This window comes from Serinus canaria, chromosome 1 (genome assembly GCF_022539315.1).
Source record: "Serinus canaria isolate serCan28SL12 chromosome 1, serCan2020, whole genome shotgun sequence".
Taxonomy (NCBI): Eukaryota; Metazoa; Chordata; class Aves; order Passeriformes; family Fringillidae; genus Serinus; species Serinus canaria.
The window spans coordinates 79949699-79973058 of NC_066313.1; the positions used below are offsets into that span (position 1 = coordinate 79949699).

The 23360-nt window shown below is 43.1% G+C and overlaps 2 protein-coding genes across 2 annotated transcripts in view; one reads left to right on the top strand and one right to left on the bottom strand.

Annotated features, from left to right (window-relative positions):
- The window catches only part of LOC103812312 (uncharacterized), an 81747-nt gene extending 67080 nt beyond the window's left edge, over nt 1-14667 (bottom strand). The window contains exon 1 of the mRNA XM_050976629.1: nt 14062-14667. Coding sequence (XP_050832586.1) covers nt 14062-14667 — 606 coding nt within the window. The remainder of the gene's footprint in view (nt 1-14061) is intronic.
- Nucleotides 14551-23360, top strand: part of ZBED1 (zinc finger BED-type containing 1) — a 54426-nt gene continuing 45616 nt past the window's right edge. Inside the window, exon 1 of the mRNA XM_018908813.3 lies at nt 14551-14920. The gene's annotated coding sequence lies outside the window, so the exon portion shown is untranslated. The remainder of the gene's footprint in view (nt 14921-23360) is intronic.

Genomic DNA, 23360 nt, shown 5'->3' on the forward strand with positions numbered 1-23360 from the left:
TTTACAGTGCCATGTAAGGAAGGCCTTCAGAACAAAGCCTTATTTCTGCACTTAGCCACAGGTCAAACCACAAGATTTAAAAGGGATGTAGAAATACCCATCTGGATCACCCCAGTGGTCCCTGGAACCATTATTCTGACTTCAGCAGTGGCAGCATGATAAATTCTGTGGGGCAAGTATGTGAATGACACATAAAAGGGGGCTCTCCTGAACCATTCATGTTTGTATGGTCTGTGGGTGCCCTGGGAAATCTGAGACCCTTGTGCCTGCCCAGAGTGCCAATGTCCTATTACAGGGACTCCACTGATTAGTGTGCTGTATTGGAGGGCAGTTTGGCTGACTTGCTCAGGGACTTGTGCTGACAATCCATCAGAGCTGAATACTTTATAAAAATTTAGGAATAGGAACCTCCTCCTGGATCTCCCCACTTTATCAAGTATGACTGCTAGCACCCTTGAAGGATACACACTAAATAGTTTATGGAATAACACACTTCCAATAAGCAGTCTGATAATAGAAAATTGTGAAAAGCTAAGTTTAGAAGATTTCAGTTAATAGCAAAAACCAAATTTAAAGCAATAGACAAACTGTAATCACCAATGAAAGCTATTTTGAGATAATGGTTCAGCACACATACAGTAAGTTTCTTCTCATCCAATAGGCATTCCTGTGGAGGAGAAGACAGGTTCAGCCTTGTCAGCTGATCTCAAAAGTTATGATGGAGTCCTCCATAATTTCTTCCCATTCTTAGCTTTCACACTAGTTCTTTAAATTTTGGGTGGACCTTAAGTGACTCCAGTCATACATACTTTTGTTACTGATGGCTGTAAAATTCTCTTGCTTTGCTCTTAAATCCCAGAACCACAGAATATTCTGAGTTGGAAGTGACCCAGATAGATCGTCAAGGCCAGCTCTTACACACATGGGGCTCAAACCCACAGCCTTGTTGTTATTAGCACTATGCTCTATGGTCAGGAAAATATTCAGCATGTGTCCAGTGAGGGGTGGTTGTACCTTGGAGGCAGGCACACCTGGGAGGTGTGTGTTAATATTACAATTAGGTTATAATGAACCAAGTTCACCCAAAGAGAGAGATTTTGCCCCAGTGGCTGGTTCAGCAGCAGTACATCAGGCTGGTTCAGCAGCAGCTCCCATCTCCCCTGGCTGGCAGGTGCTGTGCACTTCAATGGCTACATGGATACCATCGAGTTCTCCTCCCTGTAAGGATTTCAACAGAGCCTGGCTGAGATGTCTCCAGTGTGCTCTACCCTCCATTTCATCCCTCTCAACATGTGCTTAAGGTTGCAGGTTGAATATGTGGGGAGTCACTGTGGAATAGGTTTCATGCATGCCAAAGCACATTCCATCCAGGAAGCAGCAATTGCATTTCACCCTATAACTTCAGTGCTGTTACATCTTTCATTAGAATTCAAATACAACTTCCCCATTTTCCCTAATTTCAGCCCTGGCATCTTCCTACAGTGAGTTTGCCATTTCCCACATATTCCCTCTGTACATCCTCAGAATCCAGTAATTTCATTCAGAAGTTGAAATTTGCAATAGTGTGACCTCCTTACCTTTTCTACCAAGTCAAGCAGGGATTTTATTTGAGTTCTTTCCTTTTCGAATTGAGGCAGTTTACCATGGCTTATAATACAATATTTGTAACAATATCAATACAATAATAACACTACTGTATGAGTCCTAGCATACTGATTGGTATTTAAAGCATCACAATTGTCTGGATATATTTCCCTTTACCTGACCTCCAGCCATTCATTGCAACCTTGAATACAGAGCATCTGACTCAGCTGCTCTCTTTCTACACCAGTAGAAACTGCCTGTCTGCTGATGGCCTTTTCTCTCTATTTCCTTAGACACCTGTCAGCACCTACAGCCCTCTTTCTAATGTAGCATCCATTGGCTTATAATTAGACTTCGAGGAGTAAAATTATTTTAGTCTGACAGGTATCAGGAAGACACATTTCTCAGCAAACAGCATCCTTATTGCATTTCCAAGTATTCATGTTGCTTTGCTTTTCTTGCTGGTCCTGTTACATCTTCTGTTGGGTTTAACTCTCTGTGCTAAAGCAAAATAACACCTTGTCAGTAATGGGATTAAGATGTTAAAAATCTTACACACGATTGTCTTGGTTTTTATAGGCTGCAGGTTTAATGATATTCTACATCATGTCCCTCAGGTCTTGGACAGTAAAGGATCTTGCTTACTGTGAGGATCTCAGATTTCACTGCAGAAAGGGGAAATATCTGCCCCTCCCTATTGCAAAGAAAACCTTGAAAATATTATTGCAGCAATAATAAAAAAATTAAAATCTGGAATAAATGTAATATAAAAGGTAGGTCCATGATTTTTATAATTATACACGACTTTGGTGAGGGCAGAGGGAAGGGACAGTCATTCATTATTTCTGAATTTTTGCAGGCATAATACTGATGGTGGAAATTTCATCTTTGGGAATGCTTTGCCACCAAAGACTTTAGAGCAGTAGCAATAGCATTCTCTCCTGAGTTTGTGTCAATATGAGTAGTCCTACAGTCTCATTTATTCTCTCTGCAGATTCAGACCTTGATCTTGAAAGCTGCCCCTGAAAAGTGCTGCAGTAATATGCAGTAGTGGTATGCACAGGTAAGAAGCCCTGACTGTGCAAGATGACAGATCTTGAAGCTAAGAAAACTGAGTGCAAAAATTCAGAGACATTTAGTTTATCTATATTAAATTTGCCTTTACAGAAACTCAATAAGTTGAAATCCTGTGCTACTAAAAAAGGAGACTGGATAACAGAAGATTCCTTTTCACTAATTTTCCTTTCCTCCAAAAGTCAAAGGATGCACCTCCTCCCACACTCCACTCTGGCGACTTGCTAACACCAGCATGAAAGTAAAGGGAAGGATTTTAGTGGAAAATCGGAAAGGTTGATACCTTCCTTTTGATTCCATTAGGTGGAGCTCTCAGACAAGAAGAAATTAATGAAAAAAACAACCCAGCAGAGGCACCCTTAGGAATTATTAGTACGGTACTATGAGGGCATTTTTCCCTGCTGAGGGCTCTCTTTTCTTGATAGAATTAATTTTTATCCAACTAGAACTCTTATTACCACTTTCAAAACTGCTATTATTCAGCAACCTGCCTCTACAACTAGGTTTTAATTAGCTAAAACATTACTGAGATCAAGTTGCAAACTTTGATCTATAGCTGCAGGTCTCAACGTAAATAAACAGACCGACAATGAAATAGCTTTGGAACAGGGAAGAAGAGCAGATACAGAATTTAAGAGCAATTTATAAAAATCAGAACATTCTAGCAAGCTATTGTCCATTAATGATAGAAGTTCACTGACATTAATGGTGCAGGATTCAGCTGAAAATGTTGCCATGCAAAGGCAAGGGCATAAATCAAACAAAAATGGCAAAGTGTTTGCTACATGATTTTCTGCCCCTTTCCCATTCTAGTTTCTACTTTTGTTTTGATGTCATACTTAACATATACATTTTTGAAAAGTTTTGGACAAGCTCTCCCAATTACTACAGAAAGGGAAGGATGAAAATAATCCTGTTTAAAACACTGTATGAGCAAAGGACAGAATGCTGGATGCATATTTTCAAGACTTTTGGCTCTTATACTACTTGCTTGTTAAGTGTGGTAAGTTAGAAATGTCAATACTTTTGCCAAATAAATTCCTGCTTTTGACAAAATTGGAAAAAAGTAAACAATAATATAAAAAATATTATCTGCATTAACAGAAATTAGCAGAGATTGTCCAGAGATATACGGAAGGAAAGAGTCCAAACTGTTTCCTATTAGATTCTACACCTTAGTTAAGAGAAATGATTAACTTAATTTAATCCATTTAACTGTAATCAAATCTTGCTAGTTTCATATTTTATGAAGGCCAACAGGACACATCTGTAACCAACAATTTCAGTAAAGCTTAGCCTATCTCCTAAATTTATCCTTAATACAAAAATATGATCCTCTAATGACTTCTGAGGTATGATGCTGGAAGGTGGTTTGTATTTTGTGTTTGAATATCATGTCTGGTTCCAGATTTTGCAGCAAAATATTCTGTGGACACTTGAAGAGTCTGCAAGTCTATTCCATTTTCAGACTTTTTAAAACCTGTTCTCTGTTGTACCAAAACCACCTTTTAGCACATTGTGCTAAAAAAAAAAACTATACAATGCCCATGAGACAAGAGAACTTGCAACTTCGTTTCTGTGTTGAAATCAGTTGACCTCAATATTTGGCAGGCTTTACTTTTTCACATTACTCTAGATTTTTTCACTAACATAAAAAGAATTCTTTTAGTATTACAGTCTACTGCAATGTAGGAAGGGTATCTTTCTCCAACATTGAAGCTTTCTCTGTCACTTTTATATTCTGCTCTGCACAATTCCTCAGAGGAATGTTTCTCAACAAGGAATATCTTTTAAACTTTTAATTTTTCCCATGGACAGACATTAGAAAGGAGTCACAGGTCAGATTTGACCTTTCCTTCTTGGCACAGATGACATGGAGCAGGATTGTTCTGTTCATACTGGGCAAAGAACACTGCTTCTGGTGCCTTGTAGCTTCCACAGCTTGTTTCAAATGCAGGAGGAACAAAAAGCCAAAGCATCAAGAGCACATCTAATTTTGCCCTTACCTGCCTTCAGGATGGCTTGAATGACTACAGCATGGGTAGGCAGTTTTCAAGCTCTTGTCTCTGAATCTATTCCCCTTTCTGATTACAACACATATCTGTGCTTTGATATGCTCCATTTTTAGTCATATATGGCTACTCGTAGCCTCTACCATACTTATCCTGAGACCCTTACCTCTAATAGAGGGAATTATTATTATCCCTATTTTATACCTTCAGGCTACTTGATTTCTTTAGCATTTTCTTGTGGAGCCCAGAGCAGAGTAGGAAAGTGAACCTAATTCTGATGCATTCCAGCTCTGCCCATTGAACTACACTGCAAGATAAGGTGACGTCATACAAGGAGGTGAGTGTAGCTCTGATTTAAACTTTAAGTGTGGGAATGTAGGTTGTGGCGGTCTTACCCCACTGGCCTAGATTCCAGAGAGAAGTAAGCAGGAGAAAGGCCAAGATAGAGCAGAACTGAAGCATTTTGGTGCCCCACAGTGAGCTGTGACAATGTTTGCAGGGGTCTTAGGATGAAGAAAGTTGGCTACATGTTCATAAGGCTGATTTATTATTTTATGATATATATTATGGTAGATCTATACTAAAAGAATATAAGAACTGATTTCATCAGAAGGCTTGATAAGAATAGAAAAGGAATGAATAACGAAGGTTTGTTTCTGATCGAGACAGTCTAGACAGCTTTGGTTGGCTATTAATTAGAAACAACCAGATAAGACCAATCACAGCTCCACCTGTTGCATTCTACACAGCAGATAAGAATTGTTTACACTTTGTTCCTGAGGCCTCTCAGCAACACAGGAGGAAAAAATCCTAAAGAAAAGATTTTTCATAGAACATGTCAGTGAGCCTCTGATAAAGTCCTGTAGGCAGACAGCACAGCTGGTAAGATTCATCTGGCTAGGAATGGCAGAACCAACACGCCCATTTTCCCAGTTTAAACCAAAATGATCGTTCCAAATCTGAAATTTTTCTACCAAATGCCTGTTTTTAGGAGATGAATATTTTTCCTTGGAAATTTTTCCAGCAGAAAATTCTCAACAATCCACTATATGCCCTCTAAATTCCCCTGTGGCCATACCCTTGAAGGGGAGAGAATGTTTGCTTTTCCATGATTCAGTATTTCCTTATAGTACAGCACAGTTAAAAGACAGACAGGCAAACTTAACTGCCAGGATTTCCATAAAGTTCAATTAAAAGTGCCAAGCTATTGTGACTAGCTTTGTCAAAATCTGGGTGATAAATTCTGCTGTGCAGCAAATCGTGCTTCTTTCACAAAACACTGGTGAGGAATGGCAGGTTGTTACTTCTCAGGAGGCTGCAGGCACACAAACCTTCTGGACAGATCTCCTCAGCTTGCATCTGACCCATGCACCCAAAGCTGAGCTGCCCCTTTGAAAAGGAGAGTCTGAGAAGACAGCCAGTGCACGTGCTCTGGGCTCAGAAGAGAGACAGTGTGATCTTGATAGGAAAATAACATTTACACAGCCAACATCCTCATCTGTTACTGAACATGCTGCACTGTTATCTTCACCCGATAATCAGGCATGATGCTTTGAAGCGAGAATAAATCCACTTTTCTTGACTTCTTTGCCTTTCTTTTTGGAAACGTGCTCAGTGCTTGTACTGTGCATCCTAACATGGTTTCTTCTTGAATATCTGTTTCAGAAAACACACCCCTACTGCAGCACAGTGCAGCCTATAGCAATGAAGAGGAAAAATAATAAAATCCTTAAAGACAAATCTGGCATTCTGAGTGCTATACTTGGGTCAAACTTGAATCTAAAAGGCTTCTTTGGACCATCCAAAAAATATTTTCTCCCAGTATCACAATAGGTTATTGGAATGTTAGGAATTTCTGCTAGTGTGAATAAGTTGAATTAGCTGAACTCATTATACTTCTTAAACCAAGTTTTTATTTGCTCTGAATAAATTCAGTCTCCTATTTAGTAGCAGTCTCCTCCTCTTCCTAAAGTTCATTAAAGCCTCATCCTGTCAGTGGCTGGGCATCTGCTAGCAAACCTAAGTGCTTTGAGAGGTGATGCCATGAGATGCCATGATAGACAAAGCTTCCCATCTGAGTTACATGTTTTACTCAGGACTGATCTGTTCAAAACCTGGTAATCTGCACATTTGTTTAAACAAGTGGTTCTGTCATGACCAGCCCTGACCTACTTTTCCCAATGCCTTATTTGCTGCACACACGTTTTGGCTTTCCACCGACTATACTCCAAACACAGGCTGGGCTGCCTTTTGTTACCCTGTAGAAAAATTGCTCAAAGCAAAGTGAGCTCTGATGAGGGGACACCAACCCCACTCTGCTCCACGGAGAAGAAAGTACAACATATTGCCAGCACCCATCAAGGCAGTGGTATTAACCTGCTCCTCAAGAAAGCTTGGATTCATTTCTCTTAGCTGGCCAGTTTGACTTATGGCACAGAAACAGAGGAGCAAGTTGAACACAAACATGTGACTCCTGCAAAAGAAAAATCTATAGAAGAAAATACAAATGCCATTAAAGGATAACAGCATTTAACAGTGACCACGTCTAACCTCTTTTTACTACTACCAAGAGACAGATAGAAGACAAAACCAGTTCACTCCCTGCAGAATACATTGTTCCTCATCTTTCAAACAGACCCAGGATAGAGCCTTTTGTTAGGCATATCGATCTTTTCATGCTGCACATGGGCTAGCATTTTTTTTTCAGGACATCTTTCTGCTCTTTAAATGACAGCTTGATTATTGGAGCCAATCTCCATCACAGCAAAGCTGTGTATCTAGTGGTTGGGTGAATGGAGCTATTAGTCCCAAAGTACAGTTCTGTGGTCACTGGCTAGAGAAAGATATTTAAAGTTGAAAGGATTCTGTTTTGATGTTCAATATCCAAATCTTTAACCCATTAGGGATTCTCTAAAAGGGCATGCAAAAACAAATGAAAGCTTCTCCACCAGCTCTTCTTCCACTGAACTCAATATGATGTCAGGCAACTCCTAGATGTTTTCTAAATAGTTCACCTTGTGTTTGGTTTTCAGTAGATATTTTTAATTCCAAATGTATGATATAAAAGGACAGATTTTATTGAAGAACAAATAAATCTATAACCTAAGGTATTTGTAAAATGTTCATGTAGGAGTGTGCAGGATGAGGGAAGAGAAGGGAAGGGAAGGGAAGGGAAGGGAAGGGAAGGGAAGGGAAGGGAAGGGAAGGGAAGGGAAGGGAAGGGAAGGGAGGAAGGGAAGGGAAGGGAAGGGAAGGGAAGGGAAGGGAAGGGAAGGGAAGGGAAGGGAAGGGAAGGGAAGGGAAGGGAAGGGAAGGGAAGGGAAGGGAAGGGAAGGGAAGGGAAGGGAAGGGAAGGGAAGGGAAGGGAGGGAAGGGAAGGGAAGGGAAGGGAAGGGAAGGGAAGGGAAGGGAAGGGAAGGGAAGGGAAGGGAAGGGAAGGGAAGGGAAGGGAAGGGAAGGGAAGGGAAGGGAAGGGAAGGGAAGGGAAGGGAAGGGAAGGGAAGGGAAGGGAAGGGAAGGGAAGGGAAGGGAAGGGAAGGGAAGGGTCTAATTAATTTTTATGCTTCTCTCTCCCTGCACCAACTGAAAAAAGAGCTAGATTAGCATATTTAAAGGGTCAAACAACAACAAAAAAATTATAGACTTCTCCACCATTGTACCAGGTTGGGAAGAGAAGGCATTAAAGTTCCATCACATTTCTCTTTTGAAATCTGATGGAAACAGAGCTGAGCCACATTAGATATCTGTTAGGATGAACATGTGCCTAACATAAGCTCTCTTCTGCCCTATAATCCAAAAGACATGTATCAAAAATGTTCATAGACAATTAGGTCAGAGATAACGCCTTTGAACCTCCTTTTTCTTAAATTGCTTGCTGAGTTTATTACAGGTTTTCAAATTCCTGTTGATAAAATTGAAGAACAAAAGCTCATCTGGGGTTTGTGCAAGTGGCAATTTTAGGAGTACCTTCATTCTCTAAACAGCTTGACTCTTCTTGTCAGGGAAGTGTATCTGTCAAATCCCATGTTCCTCTCCCTAAGACCCAGTAACAGTTGGCTGATATCTGAAAAAGGATGATATTCAAGAATGTGCAGTATTTCACAGTTACATTCACAACAATACAGCAAAGCAGTCACATCCACTTTCTACTTCTCCTGGACAGGAGAATTAAGTAAATAACCCAAACCTGGTGAGCGAAGCCGTGCCACAGGCAGGAGTACGACTGAGCTTTCCCAAGTCTCAACCCCACTGTGAAACCACAGGGACATATGACTTGCTCTTGTGGTATCTTAGAAACCCCAAGTCACTCTAGCAGACAATGATATCAAGAATAAATCCAGCTGGCATCAAGCACAGCCTCAGCTAGGTACAGGATGAAATTCAACCTGGAGAACACAGTGAATATGGTCCCTATGGCCAGGCCATGCCAGTTCCTACATCATCACACAAACCATCTTCCCTCTTTCTCTTGGCTGAGGTGTCAGGTTTGGATCAGGAGAAGCACAAGGACAGGCCCAGCAGTGTGTGAGGCAACAGCACAAAGACTACCCCAAATGTAATTGCCTGTGCCATAAGCCAGATGCCCTGAGAGACGCCCAGAGGGCCTCTAAGTAAACCCAAAGGAAAACAGATCTGTCCATCCTCTGCTGTTATCTCCCCTGAAAACATAAGAGGGCTTATATCTGTAGCTTCAAGAGAGTCTGGGAAAGTAGACCTAGCTGATTTTCTGCCCCAGTTTGAAGCTTTGATTTGATAAAGATTCAATTCTTACAGCCTTGAGTAATTTTAGTTACTTTTTCTTGCCTTTCTTTTCCCAAACACTCTGACCTGGTAAGTGGAACTCCAGTACCCCAGGAGGGTATTACTGACATGATGCAGCCTGACAATATGTAACTCCTGTCTCCATCCTGCATTTCTACTCTCAAGTATTCTATAAAGAACATTTTTTTTCAAAGCTGCATTGTGCCTAAAACTCAGTTAATCTGTTCTTTGCTGTGGCAAACAGGAACTTTTTCTTCTCCCCTTAAATGACCATTATTTTATACCTCTCCTTGCTGTGCATTTCTCCAAAATGTAAACTCTTACACCCCCTTACATTAAACTGCATCTTCTGAATATTGCATATGGATTACGAACTCCTATGGTTTTTCTCATTACTTTGGTTTAGCCAAATAGCTGCCCAAAGGGAGGTCCATTAATTAGTGTATCTGATAACTCAGACTTGTTTTCTGGCTCACTCTTTTGAGAGGGAGATATGTTCTGTTTGTTTGGTTGCTCTTCATGCTGTGTGTTCATGTCTACCCAGGCTTTTATGTTGTGTCCATCATCATGAAATGTGAGATGGTTGATAATTCTCTTCTGATTCACAGAACAGATACTGTCTCGGCAGCAGTGCATTTTGGCCCAAAAAGCAGTACTTGAAGGCTGACATGTAATCTATGGATTTGTCCAATCTAATTACTGCCACTTCCATCAGTGTTTTTATGATATAGACATGCATCCACTCAGAAAAATCACTAAAGCTACAGAGGTAGCTGCCAGGCAGTCATTCCATCCCTTTTGGCTTGGAAATTTTTTGAAAGGTGCTATAGAGTTGGAGGGTTTGGATAAGCACCATCAGTCCCTTAAAAAATGTGTTTTCTGTTGTTTCTTCTCACATTCAAGTATTATTTTAGTAGATTATACTCAATTTTTCACTAATTAACTGTACTTTCTTGTAATTAGGTAAAATGCTGGGGTTTTTTAAGTCAGTGAGTAATAAAACTTCTACAGCAAAAAACTACTGAACATATTAATTTTTAAGATAATAGACTGAGAGTTGGGGTAAATTAACATGCATTGAACACTGTGCAGCAATCCAGACAAACTGCTGCGCTCAAGCTTGTTTGTTCACAATTGCCTTTAGTGTTTCTAACATGTGTGACTCTCTTCAATGCAACTGTTCATTCCAGGAACAGTTGGCCATGTGCACTCACTGGGCATCTCAGACATGTTTCTGACACTCATTCTCCAAGGAATTGTTGTGTAAAACTAAAAATCATTCCAATAAACCAGAAAATGTCTTCTTATATTTTTCTTGGATTTAAAACTCCCATGAAGCCACTAGAAACTGGGCATGCAATGAGAGATCATATTTAGAAATGATCAGTCTGTGTTTGACTATCTGCACTAGAATTGCCTCTAGCTAACACCAGTGTAAATCACAAGCCTTTCACTGACACCCCTGAAATTATATGCAAAAGCAACTGCCCAAAAAAAAATAAAGGTATTGGCTGGTTAGATGTTTTCATTGATAAAGGAATTCAAAAGTGATTTATTCAACCTCAACTCATCAGTGTCCCTCCCAGTCTGCTGCTGTCCTTATTGAAAGAGGGAAACACATTGGTTTTGCATTGCTGCCAATTTTGGAGTTTTGGTGAGAGAGTATTAACAGTTACAACTTCTCTGAGCAGCAATCTCTGTCTGTACAAGCCTTATTCACCAGCACACACCACTGGCTGTTTCCTTGTCAAACACAGCAGCCGAGTCCCAGGGATCCGATCCCAAGCCAGGGACACACCATGAGTCCTCAGGATTTGCTCCAATTAGTGGAATCCAGGATGACATAGACTGTCCAAGCCTGGGGAATTTAAAAGTGACCCTGTCTTTCCAATAGATTTGAGCAGGTCTGAATAAACATCCTGGCAGGAGGACTGGAGAGCCGACAGGGAGCAAGGATAACTTCATTGTGGCTAAGATTGCTGGTGAAATTAACGAGAAACAGCCCGGGCTCCTTGTGCCATCTACATCGCACAAGCATCCCTTACATTAGCATGGGATTTAATTTGGGCATTTAAAGCTGCCTGCATTATGTTGTGACTCTGGGTCTTTTTACCCATCTTTTCTGCATGTTCTTCCTTGCAAATGTATATTTTATGCAGCACATTTTCAAAGGGAATCAAGAAAGAGAAAACTAAAAGCTACATGTATTGGTATTCCTGTTTAATTTAATATCAGCTTACTAGGTGAAAATTAAAATGATTTTTCTGTCACTGATATCCCTCTTCACTTGGCAAAGATTGATTTCCTTCTTCCCTGCTGCTTACTAATAAGACATCTGAAAACTAAGATGGTTTTTATGTTTACTTCCTTGTTTAAATCAGCTTTCTTAACTAAGGACAGCTTTGGCAATATATCTGTTGCTTAACTTGTGATTTCTGTGTTGGCTCAGGCTCCGCCAGTGACAGAACATCAAACTCAGAGAGACTATATATTTTTAATTACTCAGGAATGCCCTCATGCATAAGTACATGCAAATTAAACAAACGGATTTCAAAACCGGTTCAGAACAGATTGCACATTACACAATCACATTTTGGTTTCAGAAATGATGGTGCATTATTTTGCTTCTCCTGCTGACAAGTATGGACATTATCAGCCATGCCTTGCCATTCCCACTGCTGTGCCTAGCACTGCCAGGTTTGGTACCACTTTATCGAGAGCAGCCAAGCCAAGGAAGGCTGATGGCAATGCACAAACCATTGAGGGTGAGCTGAACAACTATTCTATGTGGAATGGCACCTTCCTGCAAAGGAAACACTAATGTCCAGCAAGTGGATTAGAAAACATTTGTCTCGAAGAATAGGACATGAGCACCCAGCCATCTGCCTCCAGAATCTAGCACTCCTTTGAATTAGAAATTATAAACTAATGAGCATGGTTGCTGTTCGGAGTCCAAGCTGCATTGTATGAACTTGGTACTTGCGCCACGGTGACAAGACAGCTCTAAACAAGATGTAATCATTCCAAAAGACAAAAAAGGTGAAAATTTTGCAGGGCAAGGTGGTCATACTAAAGGAAAAAGGTGGGAAAAATGGCCATCTGCATACTGCAGATGAGGAACCGAAGCATTAGAGACAGAGGTGGTGTGGTGGGTATCCCTAAAGAGCTACCCATCCCTTTTGCACAAAAAAGCTGAGCTTTTTAGAAAAGCTGTGTAATGGGTCCTGCAACACATTCTCTTGAGATACTATCTCATACCCCTTAGACATTTACTGCATTGGAGGCCTTAATTAAGGACCTAGTACTTATCTTTCTTAATATTTCCTAATATTTTCCTTTCCACTCCATCTTAAATCCCCATGCTTGACATTAATAACAAGAGTATTTTCTCTCTAGAGTATTTGTGCCTAGAATTCCTATATAGCAGTATCTTACCTTCTTCCCCTCAAATTTGATTATCCTTCATTTATCCACTTTTTGTATATTGAAGCTTAAGTCTTTCTTTCTCCCTGTTGATAAAGTTGCTCTTGTCCTTCTTGGGGGATGATGTCTCAGGGTTTCTTTTAGCCCTTTCTTACACAGTTCAATGATGTTCTTCTGCATTTCTCAGTTGTTTTTGATACAACTGCAGTCAGAACTGAAACCCAGCAAGAACCTTCTGTGAAGAGGCACCTGGTCAGTCCCCACTGGAGATCAAAGGTGGAACTCCTTGCATCATACCAGAAGCAGCTCACACCACAGGAGCAGTCTGTGTCCCACCAAGGGTGCCCTCAGCAGCCACCTGCTTGGGTGACCTGAGGGAAGGGTGCCTGCATCTCTGGTTGCCTCACAGCGCAGGGCTGATCTTGGGGCACCTGGCTCTTCGCCTGGAAGCCTGGTCCTGATCAGCTGTGCAGGGCAGGCGGGCAGGTGTCTGGAAACACTTCAGGTGCTGAGTGCCAAGGTTGGAGTGCACGTGATGTGCCACTACATTGGCACTTCTGGCGCTGCAGAATTCGGGAGTGAATTGAAAGCTAAACCAGACCTGATGCTGGGGGTGAATATGCAAGCGATGCTCTTTCGTACCATTTCCATCTTCCTGTCCTATTTTCGTGCTATCTGTCCTGGAGCACCTTTGGTGCATATGCCAAAGGCCACAGAACCGCCGAAGGAAGCTTGGCAGGCTGTGACCCTTGCCGACCTGCCTGAATTAAAAAAAAAAAACCTTTTTTTTTCGGAGGTGGGGGAGGAGTGACCTTTCTGCTTAGAAAACGGAGACAAGCCTCAGCCGCCCTCCCCGCCGCCGGCCCCCGCTCCAGGTCGGTCTCTAATGGGGAATATGGGGGATGAAGATGCTAAGTGCAGGCGGAGGGGATGGACAGGGGAAGGAAATCCCGTTCCCTCGCACCCCGCTCCAGTTAGAACCACAGCACAGACCCGGCCGGCGGGGCTCTCCCGCGACGCGGCGGTGGCGGGGAGGCGGGGGGACCGCAGGAGGCAGTGGAGGAGGAGAAGGAGGAGGAGGGAGGAGGGGGCGAGCGGCTGGGAGGGGAGGGAACACCTCGGCTGGGCGGATCACGCCGGCCGGCGCGGTCCCTGCCTGCCGCGGTCGGGCTGCCCGCGCTGCCCGCGGCTCCCACTGCCCCCTCACGCTCCCTCTGGGGCTGGGGGCGGCGGCGCCCGCCGCGTCCCGCCCGCAACTTTTCCTCCCCCGTGGATGGCTTTCGTCGGAGACCTGCAGGGCAACCGGGCGCTTGACACCTGTCCCCCATGGGCCGCCCCCGCGCCTAAGTTTGCCGGCGCCCGGCCGCACTCCGCCGCCGCCGCAGGGCGGGCTTGAAGCCGCGGCGGGGCCGCGGTGCCCATGGCCGGGCGCCCCGCCGCGCCGAGCTGTCCGTGCGCGCCGCCCCGTCCCGCCCGCCCGGGAGCCGCCGCGCCCGCCCGAGCGCCGCAGCGGGGGCGCTGAGCGAGGCAGCCCCCGGCACTCCGCCACCGGCTCGGCGCCAGCCGCCGGTGCCCGCCGGGTCGCTGGCGGCGGCGGCGGCGGGGGTGGCGGCGGGGCCGTGGGATCCGTCCGCGCTCGCTGCCCCCGTGTAGTTCTCGAGTCGTCTGTCCTCGGCGGCGGTCCGCGGGTGACATGCAGTCCCTCATCTCTCCGGTGACCAAGGCTATCCTGGTGGCTTTGTTCATCTTCGCCATCCTGCTGATCCTCTACGTGATTCTGTGGTACATCTGCCGCGATGTGGATTGCGACCATGGGATCTGAGCGGCGCCGCGGGGCCAGGGCTTAGGAGCCGGGATTCACCCCGCGGGGCCGGGAGCGGCAGCGGGAGCCCCTCCGGGCGGCAGACGCTGCCACCGCGGTCGAGCAGGGGAAGAGAAGGGGAAGGAGAGACAAGAAGAAAAAAAGAAAAAAAAAAGCGAGAGAAGGACCGAGCCGAAAGAGCCCGGAGGACAACTGCGATCAAGAAACCAACCTGAGCTTGACCTTCAGAGACCAGGGTGACCCGGTGAGTCTCTGCTCTCCGCGGCGCGGGGGATGCGCGGGTGCGGCGGGGCTGCCTCCCTCCCTCCCGTTCCGCTCCCCTCCCGCTCCGCTCCCCTCCCCTCTCACACACACAAACACACACACACTCGCACACGCACGCACATGGATGTGGCACAGGCGCCCCATACACACGCCGCTTACACACACACCCGTGGATGTGCCTGCCTGAGCGCCTGCTGCACGCAGGCATGCGTGTCCCTTGGGGACAAGCAGGAGCCGTCCTGCTGGCCGGGATAAATTGTGCCTGCCCCCGTCCCCGTGTCCCCCCGCTTTAAATTTTTCGAGGTGACAACGCGCAAAAGGCAGCGCGCCCACGGGAGCGGCCGGGCGCGGGTGCGGGTGCCGGAGGGCGGCCGCCGCGCTGCCTTTGCGGCCCCACATTGGTATGCAGGCGGTGGCTGCGCCGCCAGGCAGACCTAAAAGGTGAGCCCAGGGGATGGGGGAAAGTCAATGCTTCATCAGTCCAGGGGCAAATCGGGAAGTTACAGAAAATGAAGGGAAGATGTCAGGTATCCGGCTAGTGCCAGCAGGCAGACTTCGGGAAGGGGATGTGAAGCAGGATGAGTTTCTCCTTCCTAGGGTCAGGTTGATGGAAAGAAGTGGGGGAGATGACAGAATAATGTGCATGAGAAGTTCTGGATGGTAGCGCTCTGTGTCTGGTCTCACTGATACTGCATTTCCTACGTGCTACTCTCTGTAAAAGGGTTAACACTCAGCGGTTTGCCACATTTCAGAATTTGTTGATCAAAAGTACACAATTGATGAACATGTACATGCTGACTTGTTGGGACACAAGAGGGGATTTATCCTTCCCAGCCGTTTTCCCACCTGAGAGAATTTGTTGTTGGCGATTCCTGCTCTTACTGTTTGGTTGTATTGAATACCCTGTGCTGAAGCGGGGAGACAGCAACACATTGTGTTTGAAGTGGAAAAGACCTGCTGAAAGAAAAATGGTCCCAAACACTTGGGCTGTAACTGTTTCTGTCCTTGACAGACGAGCTGTCAGGAATAGGAGCAAACTCCAGCTGCGTGCGTTATCCCTGGCGGGATGCGTTCAGGTGCCGCAGGGTGTGGGTGCGTGTGCACAGAGGAATAGGAGAAACATCAAGCTCATGTTTCAAGCGGGGAAGCAGGGACCCAGCCGACTGTAAAGTGTAATCGTGTGGTTCGGGGTGATTTGACATTGAGTATTGGTGACCAAAAGCTCACCTTTGCAACAGGGGTCTGTACACGGAGGAAACTGTTCGGAAGGCGATTCTCTTGCCATTTTGGTTTGTGCTTCTGTTCAGATTGCATTTTGCAGGGCTTTTGACCTGACTAGTTGATCAAACATGACATTACCGTTAACACACGCTACTAATGTGATTATAACAGCAGTGACATCAATGTTTCCTTGCCCTGCAACTACAGTAGCAATGCACTTGTTTACTTCCCCCATGCACGCTCTGAAATGTCTGTTACTCAACAGCTCTGAACAGCAAGGGAAGAGGGAGGAGGAGGGGGAAACTTACAGGCATTTAAAAATGGCTATAGCTCTGTTTTCCTTATCCATGTAATGATGTAGAAATAAAACAACCTCCAAGTCTTCTTCATCTTTTTTTTTTCCTCCAGTCAGTGCACTTTTTTTTACCAAAGTGGCAAAAATCTTTTCACACTTTGACATGTCAGGTTGTGTCACATGTTCTCTTCCGAATTAACAGCAGTGCACACCTTCTGCCCCTCTCCCAGCTGGCAGGAGCTAGCAGGTGAGACAGTTATAGAGGCTTTGCCATTTAGTGTTAATTATTTCACAGTAAACCAAACTGTTATTTATAGAACTGGATGAAATGTGGCAAATTAATGTGATTTTCAGAAATCTTTAAATATCAAGAGATATGTGTGCTCTGAAGTGTTGATATGAACAAACATATTTTGTACTACCCATCAAAACTGACATTAATCAACTTAATAATTGTAGAAACCATGAAACAGTCCCTTCAGTTATTGTCTGATCATTAGTGTTCCCAGCTGGCTCATTATTCTTTTAAGCATATTGTTTTTAGGAGACAAGATGTAAAAATTTTTTGAATACCTGGTTTTATTCTAAATAAGGTGAATATATATATATTTACATATAAATATACGTATAAGATTTGCATACAATCAAATGGGTATTTTCCAGCCTGACAGAACTGAAAAATAAGCAGAGCAATGATGATTAGCAGTGTTGAATTTGATTTGTAGCTGTATTCACAGATGTGTTTGCTTTAGTTCAATACTCTGTGTGTTCATTATCGTGTACTAGCAAATGTAAAACCCTAAAGATCTGAAACACACCTTTTCCTACTGCTGCAATGCCTCATAGAAGGGAATGATATCCTGGCCTTGCTCAGCTGTGTGTGGAATTTTGCAGTTGGTTTTGACAGAGTCAGAAATATATTGTCAGATTAGCATGTGAATTTGTAAGAGCATGATTTTAGTGAAGTTGAGAGAGTTAATAAAACAGTAAAAAGGGTTGAATTGATTACTGTGGAATACCTAGAGACCTTATTTTTGTAATTATTTACTTGTTTGCTCTGAAGTTTGGTGACGATTTTATTTCTATTTGGTGTTTGTGCTGGCGTCCCAACTCAACAATTTTCACCATCTTGCTCTCTTTTAATGTATGAAAGTGTTTAAAGGTGAACTCTGAAATATCACCTGTGACTGAGGTGCAGTGCATCAGGTAGATATAGATCACCTGAAAGTGTTTTTTGCAATAAGACAGGTTGTACCATCATGAGCAGAACTTCTTTTGTTTAAAGCAAAGACAACTTGTTATCGTGTTTCTACTTAAGCCAAGAGAAATTTTTTTCCCTATTACAAAAATTAGTAATTTCATGGTCTGAAAGTATGTTTTTTGTCCAAAAGCTATTTAGTAGGCTGTTCAAAAACTGTGTTAAATGATATTTCAAATCTTTGCCCTTTTTTTGTGTGGGGAAAAGACTGTGAAGTTACCACTGCTTCATCAGCAGAAGTGTAATGAATTTTATGGATTAATTCCTACTTCAAGGTAGTGTGCTATATCATGGTCCTGGGAATCTTGTCACATCAGGCTTAAACGTGCAGTATGTTTTTGGATAAGTTATTCTTTACTCAATTCCTAGTCAGGCAAATTCCTTGCAGATTTATAAATATTTTCTGTACGTGGCAAGTAAGAAGAGTAACCAGGCAATAAAAATCACAGATTTCTTATTTTCTATTTTCTTCCTTATAAGATGGATTAATAAGAATCAGTGTCTTCGTGGTATGCCCTTTGTGCATCTTATACCCTTTCCCTAAAACAGACTTAAAATGAGCATTGAAGATGATTTCAGCATAGGAGGGTCTCTGCAGAGATGAAAGGTTAGCTGAGGTCCAAGGATGGACAGTGCTGCATCCTGGAGATGTCCTTGTGTCATACGAGTGCTCAGCTGTACTTTTCCCCCTCCAGGTGAGTGTAAAGCAGAGAGCCTTCAAGCTGCTGTGTGACAGGACACGTAGATCTGCCCTATGCAGCTCCAGTCCCATTTGTGGAGGGCTCAGTCTAGGACTGATTTTCTGCTGTCTGTTCTATGCAAGGCGATGATTTTGTAGTTGTTCCTCGCAGTCTTAAATTCTGTGAGCCTTAGATTATTGGTAATGTGACAAGCACTTGGCTCAATTTGTGTGTTTATAAACAGCTTGGAGGTGGGGTGGTTGGGATTAATTGTACAATTGATGCCATGATTCTAACGCTTGAAACTGGCAGGGGCCTTTAAATGCCAAATTTGGGGGCAGTATTAGGAAATACAGTGTCCCTGTAACAAGTGTACTAAACCTGCAGCGTGAGCAGGCCATAGCTTGCTTCCTGCTTGGCTAGAATAACAGTCTTGCATTGGTGATGTTCATACAAACTCTGTGTGTGAGGAGTTATTGAAAAGGTGGGCTGAGGGAGTCGTGAAAAGCAGGCATATTTGCTCCTCACCTAAAGATCCATCTCTGCTCCGGGTATGATGAGCCTGGCTGCTCTCTCCCTGCTGCATGGCACGTCAGGGCTGCAACTGGGCATTCAGACATATGGGAAAGTTCCACTGCTGGTTCTCAATGAATGACTTTTTCCCCAGTTTTCCTTTGATGCATGAGTGTTTTCTCCTCTCCCTTCTAAGCATTAATCCTCTGAGCTGTGACTTTGTGCGTAATGCGGTTTGTAGACAAACTGCACGGATTGATTTTCCTGAAGTGGGCTGACCAAATGATGAGAGTATTGGAAAGCAGCACACACTTGCTTATTTGTTGTTCTACATTAAGCTAGTTTTTTTGTTGAAATATCCTAATATTTATTAAAATAGATTAAAAAAATTATTTTACTTTTAAATGCATTGCTGGTATGGTACATGTAGTTGCATAGCAGCATCTGCTCGTCTCAGAGGCATTCTGATAACTTTTAAAATTTTATCCAAGTGAGAAAATGTGAGCTTTAGCTTGGAGAGGCTCATAACACTCTCTGCTGTTGAGAATTGCTTTCTTATTTTGAATGTTTTGATATATGACTTTGGAATACTAAAGATATTTACTGGTGTTTTCACAAGTCATTAAATCATACGTAAAGGATACCAATAAGGTGACATTCAGATATTCTATATTTCATTGTAGAGCATAGTTTGAATGTGGATTACAGTTGTGAAAAAAAAATGGAAAAATTGCTTGTGACTGATGAAGAAAGACAAAGGTTTGAGAAAAGAAAGAAGAGTGTTATATCAAGACAGCAGAAGAGAGACTTCAGTGTGTTCAAACTTTAAGAACTGGAGCTAATGTGAAGGAAAATGAGAAGCTTAGAGCACCAAAATTGCCACTTTCCTGTACAGAAACTGTATGTACGTATAAATATACATGCATACATACGCCTGTATATATGTATATACACTTACACAATCTGTGTGATCAAAACACAGAAATTTGCAGCTCTAGAGCAAGCTGAGAATCTTTACCTGAATGGCTTTTTTCCTTTTTCCTTGAAACTTGACTCTATTAATGCCCTGTTGGAATTTGCATGAAAACCAGATAGTGTTGCAGATGCTTTCTTGAGCACTCAGTGATCAAAGATGAATGATGTTAAATATTTGGGTTATAAAGGAATCATTTTATAAAGAAAATGCTACTGCTCCGTTCACTTTGGAAAAAAATTCTGGTTATGCAGGCTGGAAGAAATACATTAATAACAAATAGATTTTTTATGTCTTGTGTTTTCCATTGTCCTCAAAGAGAGGAAGTCGCTACTTAACAGGGAAAATCCTATTAGGTAATTAACCTGTTATGACCAAGAAATATATGTGAGAAAAGAACATCTCAGAGAAAAGATAGCAGATCCGTAATATTTTGGCTCAAACCAGTAATAGCCAACATCTTCTTGCAAAAGTACAAATGTACAACTCTTTGATGTAATAAAACTTGTGTATTTATGTTTTTGAGTGCAAATGATGAAAGAATCCTCCTGAAGTTTTGAATGTTAAAACTTATTCACAGTGAAACCTACTGCAGGATTATGATGCTTTTTGGGTATTATGATATTTTATGGAACACCTGAGTAAGAAAATGTTTTGGTTTGCATGAAATACAGCAATGTATTACCAAGGGCTAGGGGAAAAAAGTGCTTTTTGTATGAATAGCCTCTCCTGTATTTATTGCATATTGGGGTAAAGCTGAACTCATGGAGAAAATTTTATTTGCTATTCAGTATCCATTTCTGTGGTGAGTTGTGACTGCTGTGAACCCTATTAAGTGCATACCCAGCAAAGTCATTGTGATACCTACAGCAAAAACTAAACAAGGTTTTCATTTAGTTGTGCTCTTGACCGACGCTATATGTGACATAGCTAGGTAACCTGCAGTGCAGGTTTCTTATATAGCTCTTATGATTAATGCACTCCTGAACATACTATCATCACCTCCCTTGTGAGATATGGGTATATAAATGGGCTTAAAAATGAGTTTGCCACTAATCTCCATTCTAACGACTTGGTTTTATTTTCTACTGCAACACCATTCTGGCACGGTTAAGAGGTACGATAGCTGAGTGGGAGCTTGATGAAGTCTTGGTGTCAGTGAAGATAAAAGGGAGACACTGAGCACACAGAAGGACATCAGTGTGTGTTTTTAGGGACTGATACAGCATAATTCAACTTGGCTGCAGTGACCATGAAACAGTGAAGTTTAGGATCCTTAGGTCAGTGAGGAGGGAGCATGGCAAGCTCTCTACCCCGTTTGTCAGGAGAGCTGACCTTGGCCTCCTCAGGGATCTGCTAGGTAGAGTCATGTGGGATAAAGCCATGGGGGGGGAAGAAAACTGGTTCCAAGAAAACTGGTTGATACTCAAGGATTGGCTCTTCCAAGACCAAGAACAATGTATCCCAAAAAAGAAGTCAGGCAAAAATGCCATGTGGCCTAGGTGGATGAACAAGGAGCCCCTGGACAAACTCAGACACAAAAAGGAAGCCTACAAAGGATGGAAGCAAGGATAGACATCTTGAGAGGAATACAGTGAGATTGCCCAAGCAGCTGGGGATAGGGTTAGGTAAGGTAAAGCCCTGACAGAATTAAATCTGGAAAGGGACATCAAGGTCAACAAAAAACCCCTTCTATAGGTTCATACCTACATACCTGGGTTATAAAAGGAAGACTAAGGAAAATGTGGCTGCTCTCCATAAGATGGTTTCCTAGGACATGGAAAAACTGAGGAACACTGTAACTTTTTTTTAGGTACATGAGTTGGCAATGTGCTCATGTCCTTGCTTCCTCTGGGGGCTTGCTTTTTGTGTTTGAATTTGTTCAGAAGCTCCTTCCACTAGACCAGATTACACAAAACCCCATCCAGTCTCGCCTTGAATACTTCAAGGAGCTGGGTATCCGCAGTTTCTCTCCATAAGCAGTTGCAGTCTTTTCACCATCTTCACAGTAAAGAATTTATTCCTAAATTCTAATCTAAACCTTTCTAAATCTAAACCTCTTTCACTTTGAAGCTTTTCCTATCACTGCATGCCCTTGTAAAAAGTCCCTCTCCAGCTTTCTTGTAGCCCCCATAGGTACTAGAAAACTGCTACAAACTCTCCCCAGAACCTTCTCTTCTCCAGGCTGAAAAGTCCATCTCTCAGTCTGTTACAGCAGAGGTGATATGCTCCCTGTTCCCCTGGTCATTCCTGTGTGCCCTCCTCTGGACCTGCTCCACCAGGTCCATGTCTTTTCTGCACTGAAGTCTCCAGAGCTGGAGTTCAGTAGTCTTTGTCCTTGGGGGTTTTTAAGACCTCTTGAGCAACTAGGTCTGACTTCAAAGCTGGCCCTACTTTCTGAGACCTTCTGAGGTACCTTACAGCTTGAACTATCCTAGGATTGTATGATCCTATCAAGCATGTGTTCTTGAGAGTCTTCTCTGGGAATGAGCTCTGGCTGGCTTGTTGTTATGCACTCTTTCCTTAACTCTTAATATGTGCTAGACAGGTAAACCAAAAGGATAGAGGAACAGAACTGGGGCTGGAACTGAGTGGGAATCTGTTCCCAGTAATCCTTATGACCCTTACATTTTACATCTACAGCTCCTATCCTATACAATACTCCTGGTTATGGTGAGGTGTGGAGCTGAAATGGAGCCTGGCAGTGCACCACTAGAGCAGAATGATCACTGTACTCATACGTGGGGGATGAAGCCTTCACAGATCACAGTCACCTGAAGGCTGAAGACAAAAATTGCAATATACTTCTAGCCTGCTTAATTCTTACACCTCTGTGGGGACTCCAGCACATTTCTAGGAGCTAGAAATTAATTCAGTTTCATCGCTCTGACTATAGTATAATCATGCTGGTCATACCCTTGTGTAGTGTAATTTTTTCTGTAATCTGGTCCAGTTTTTATCTTTCTGTTTGTCTTCAGCTGTAAAAAGCCTTGTCACATTAACTTTCATGGCCATACAGGTAGTTGGTACTGCAGGATTTTTGGGTACTACCTAGCTTAAATATGAACTGTGGCTTTGAAGAAAAAAGCAATCTCATGGGATTGACATGCTTCAACACCAAACCTGTCATCTCATACCTAGGCTACTCACAGCTAATATTTAGGTGGAAAGCAGATTACTAACGAGAGAAAAAGGCACTTAATGCAAAAGGCCACTGTACCTTTCCTTCCCAGGTGGAAAAAGCCTTTTCCTCAGTGCTCCAAGCTGTGCTGCAGTGCCTGCCTGCCTGCCTGACTGGATGGTGGGCAGACTCAGGGAAGCTGCACAAGGAGCACAAGGATCTCTCTTCAAAGGAGATAGTGGGTCCTCTTTATTCTGACATTTCATCATACACCTAAGTGTACTCCAAATTTACAAGATAGAGCTATCAAGAGTAATTATTTTCAGTGCAAATCCAAGATAAATGAGAGCTGCAGTGCA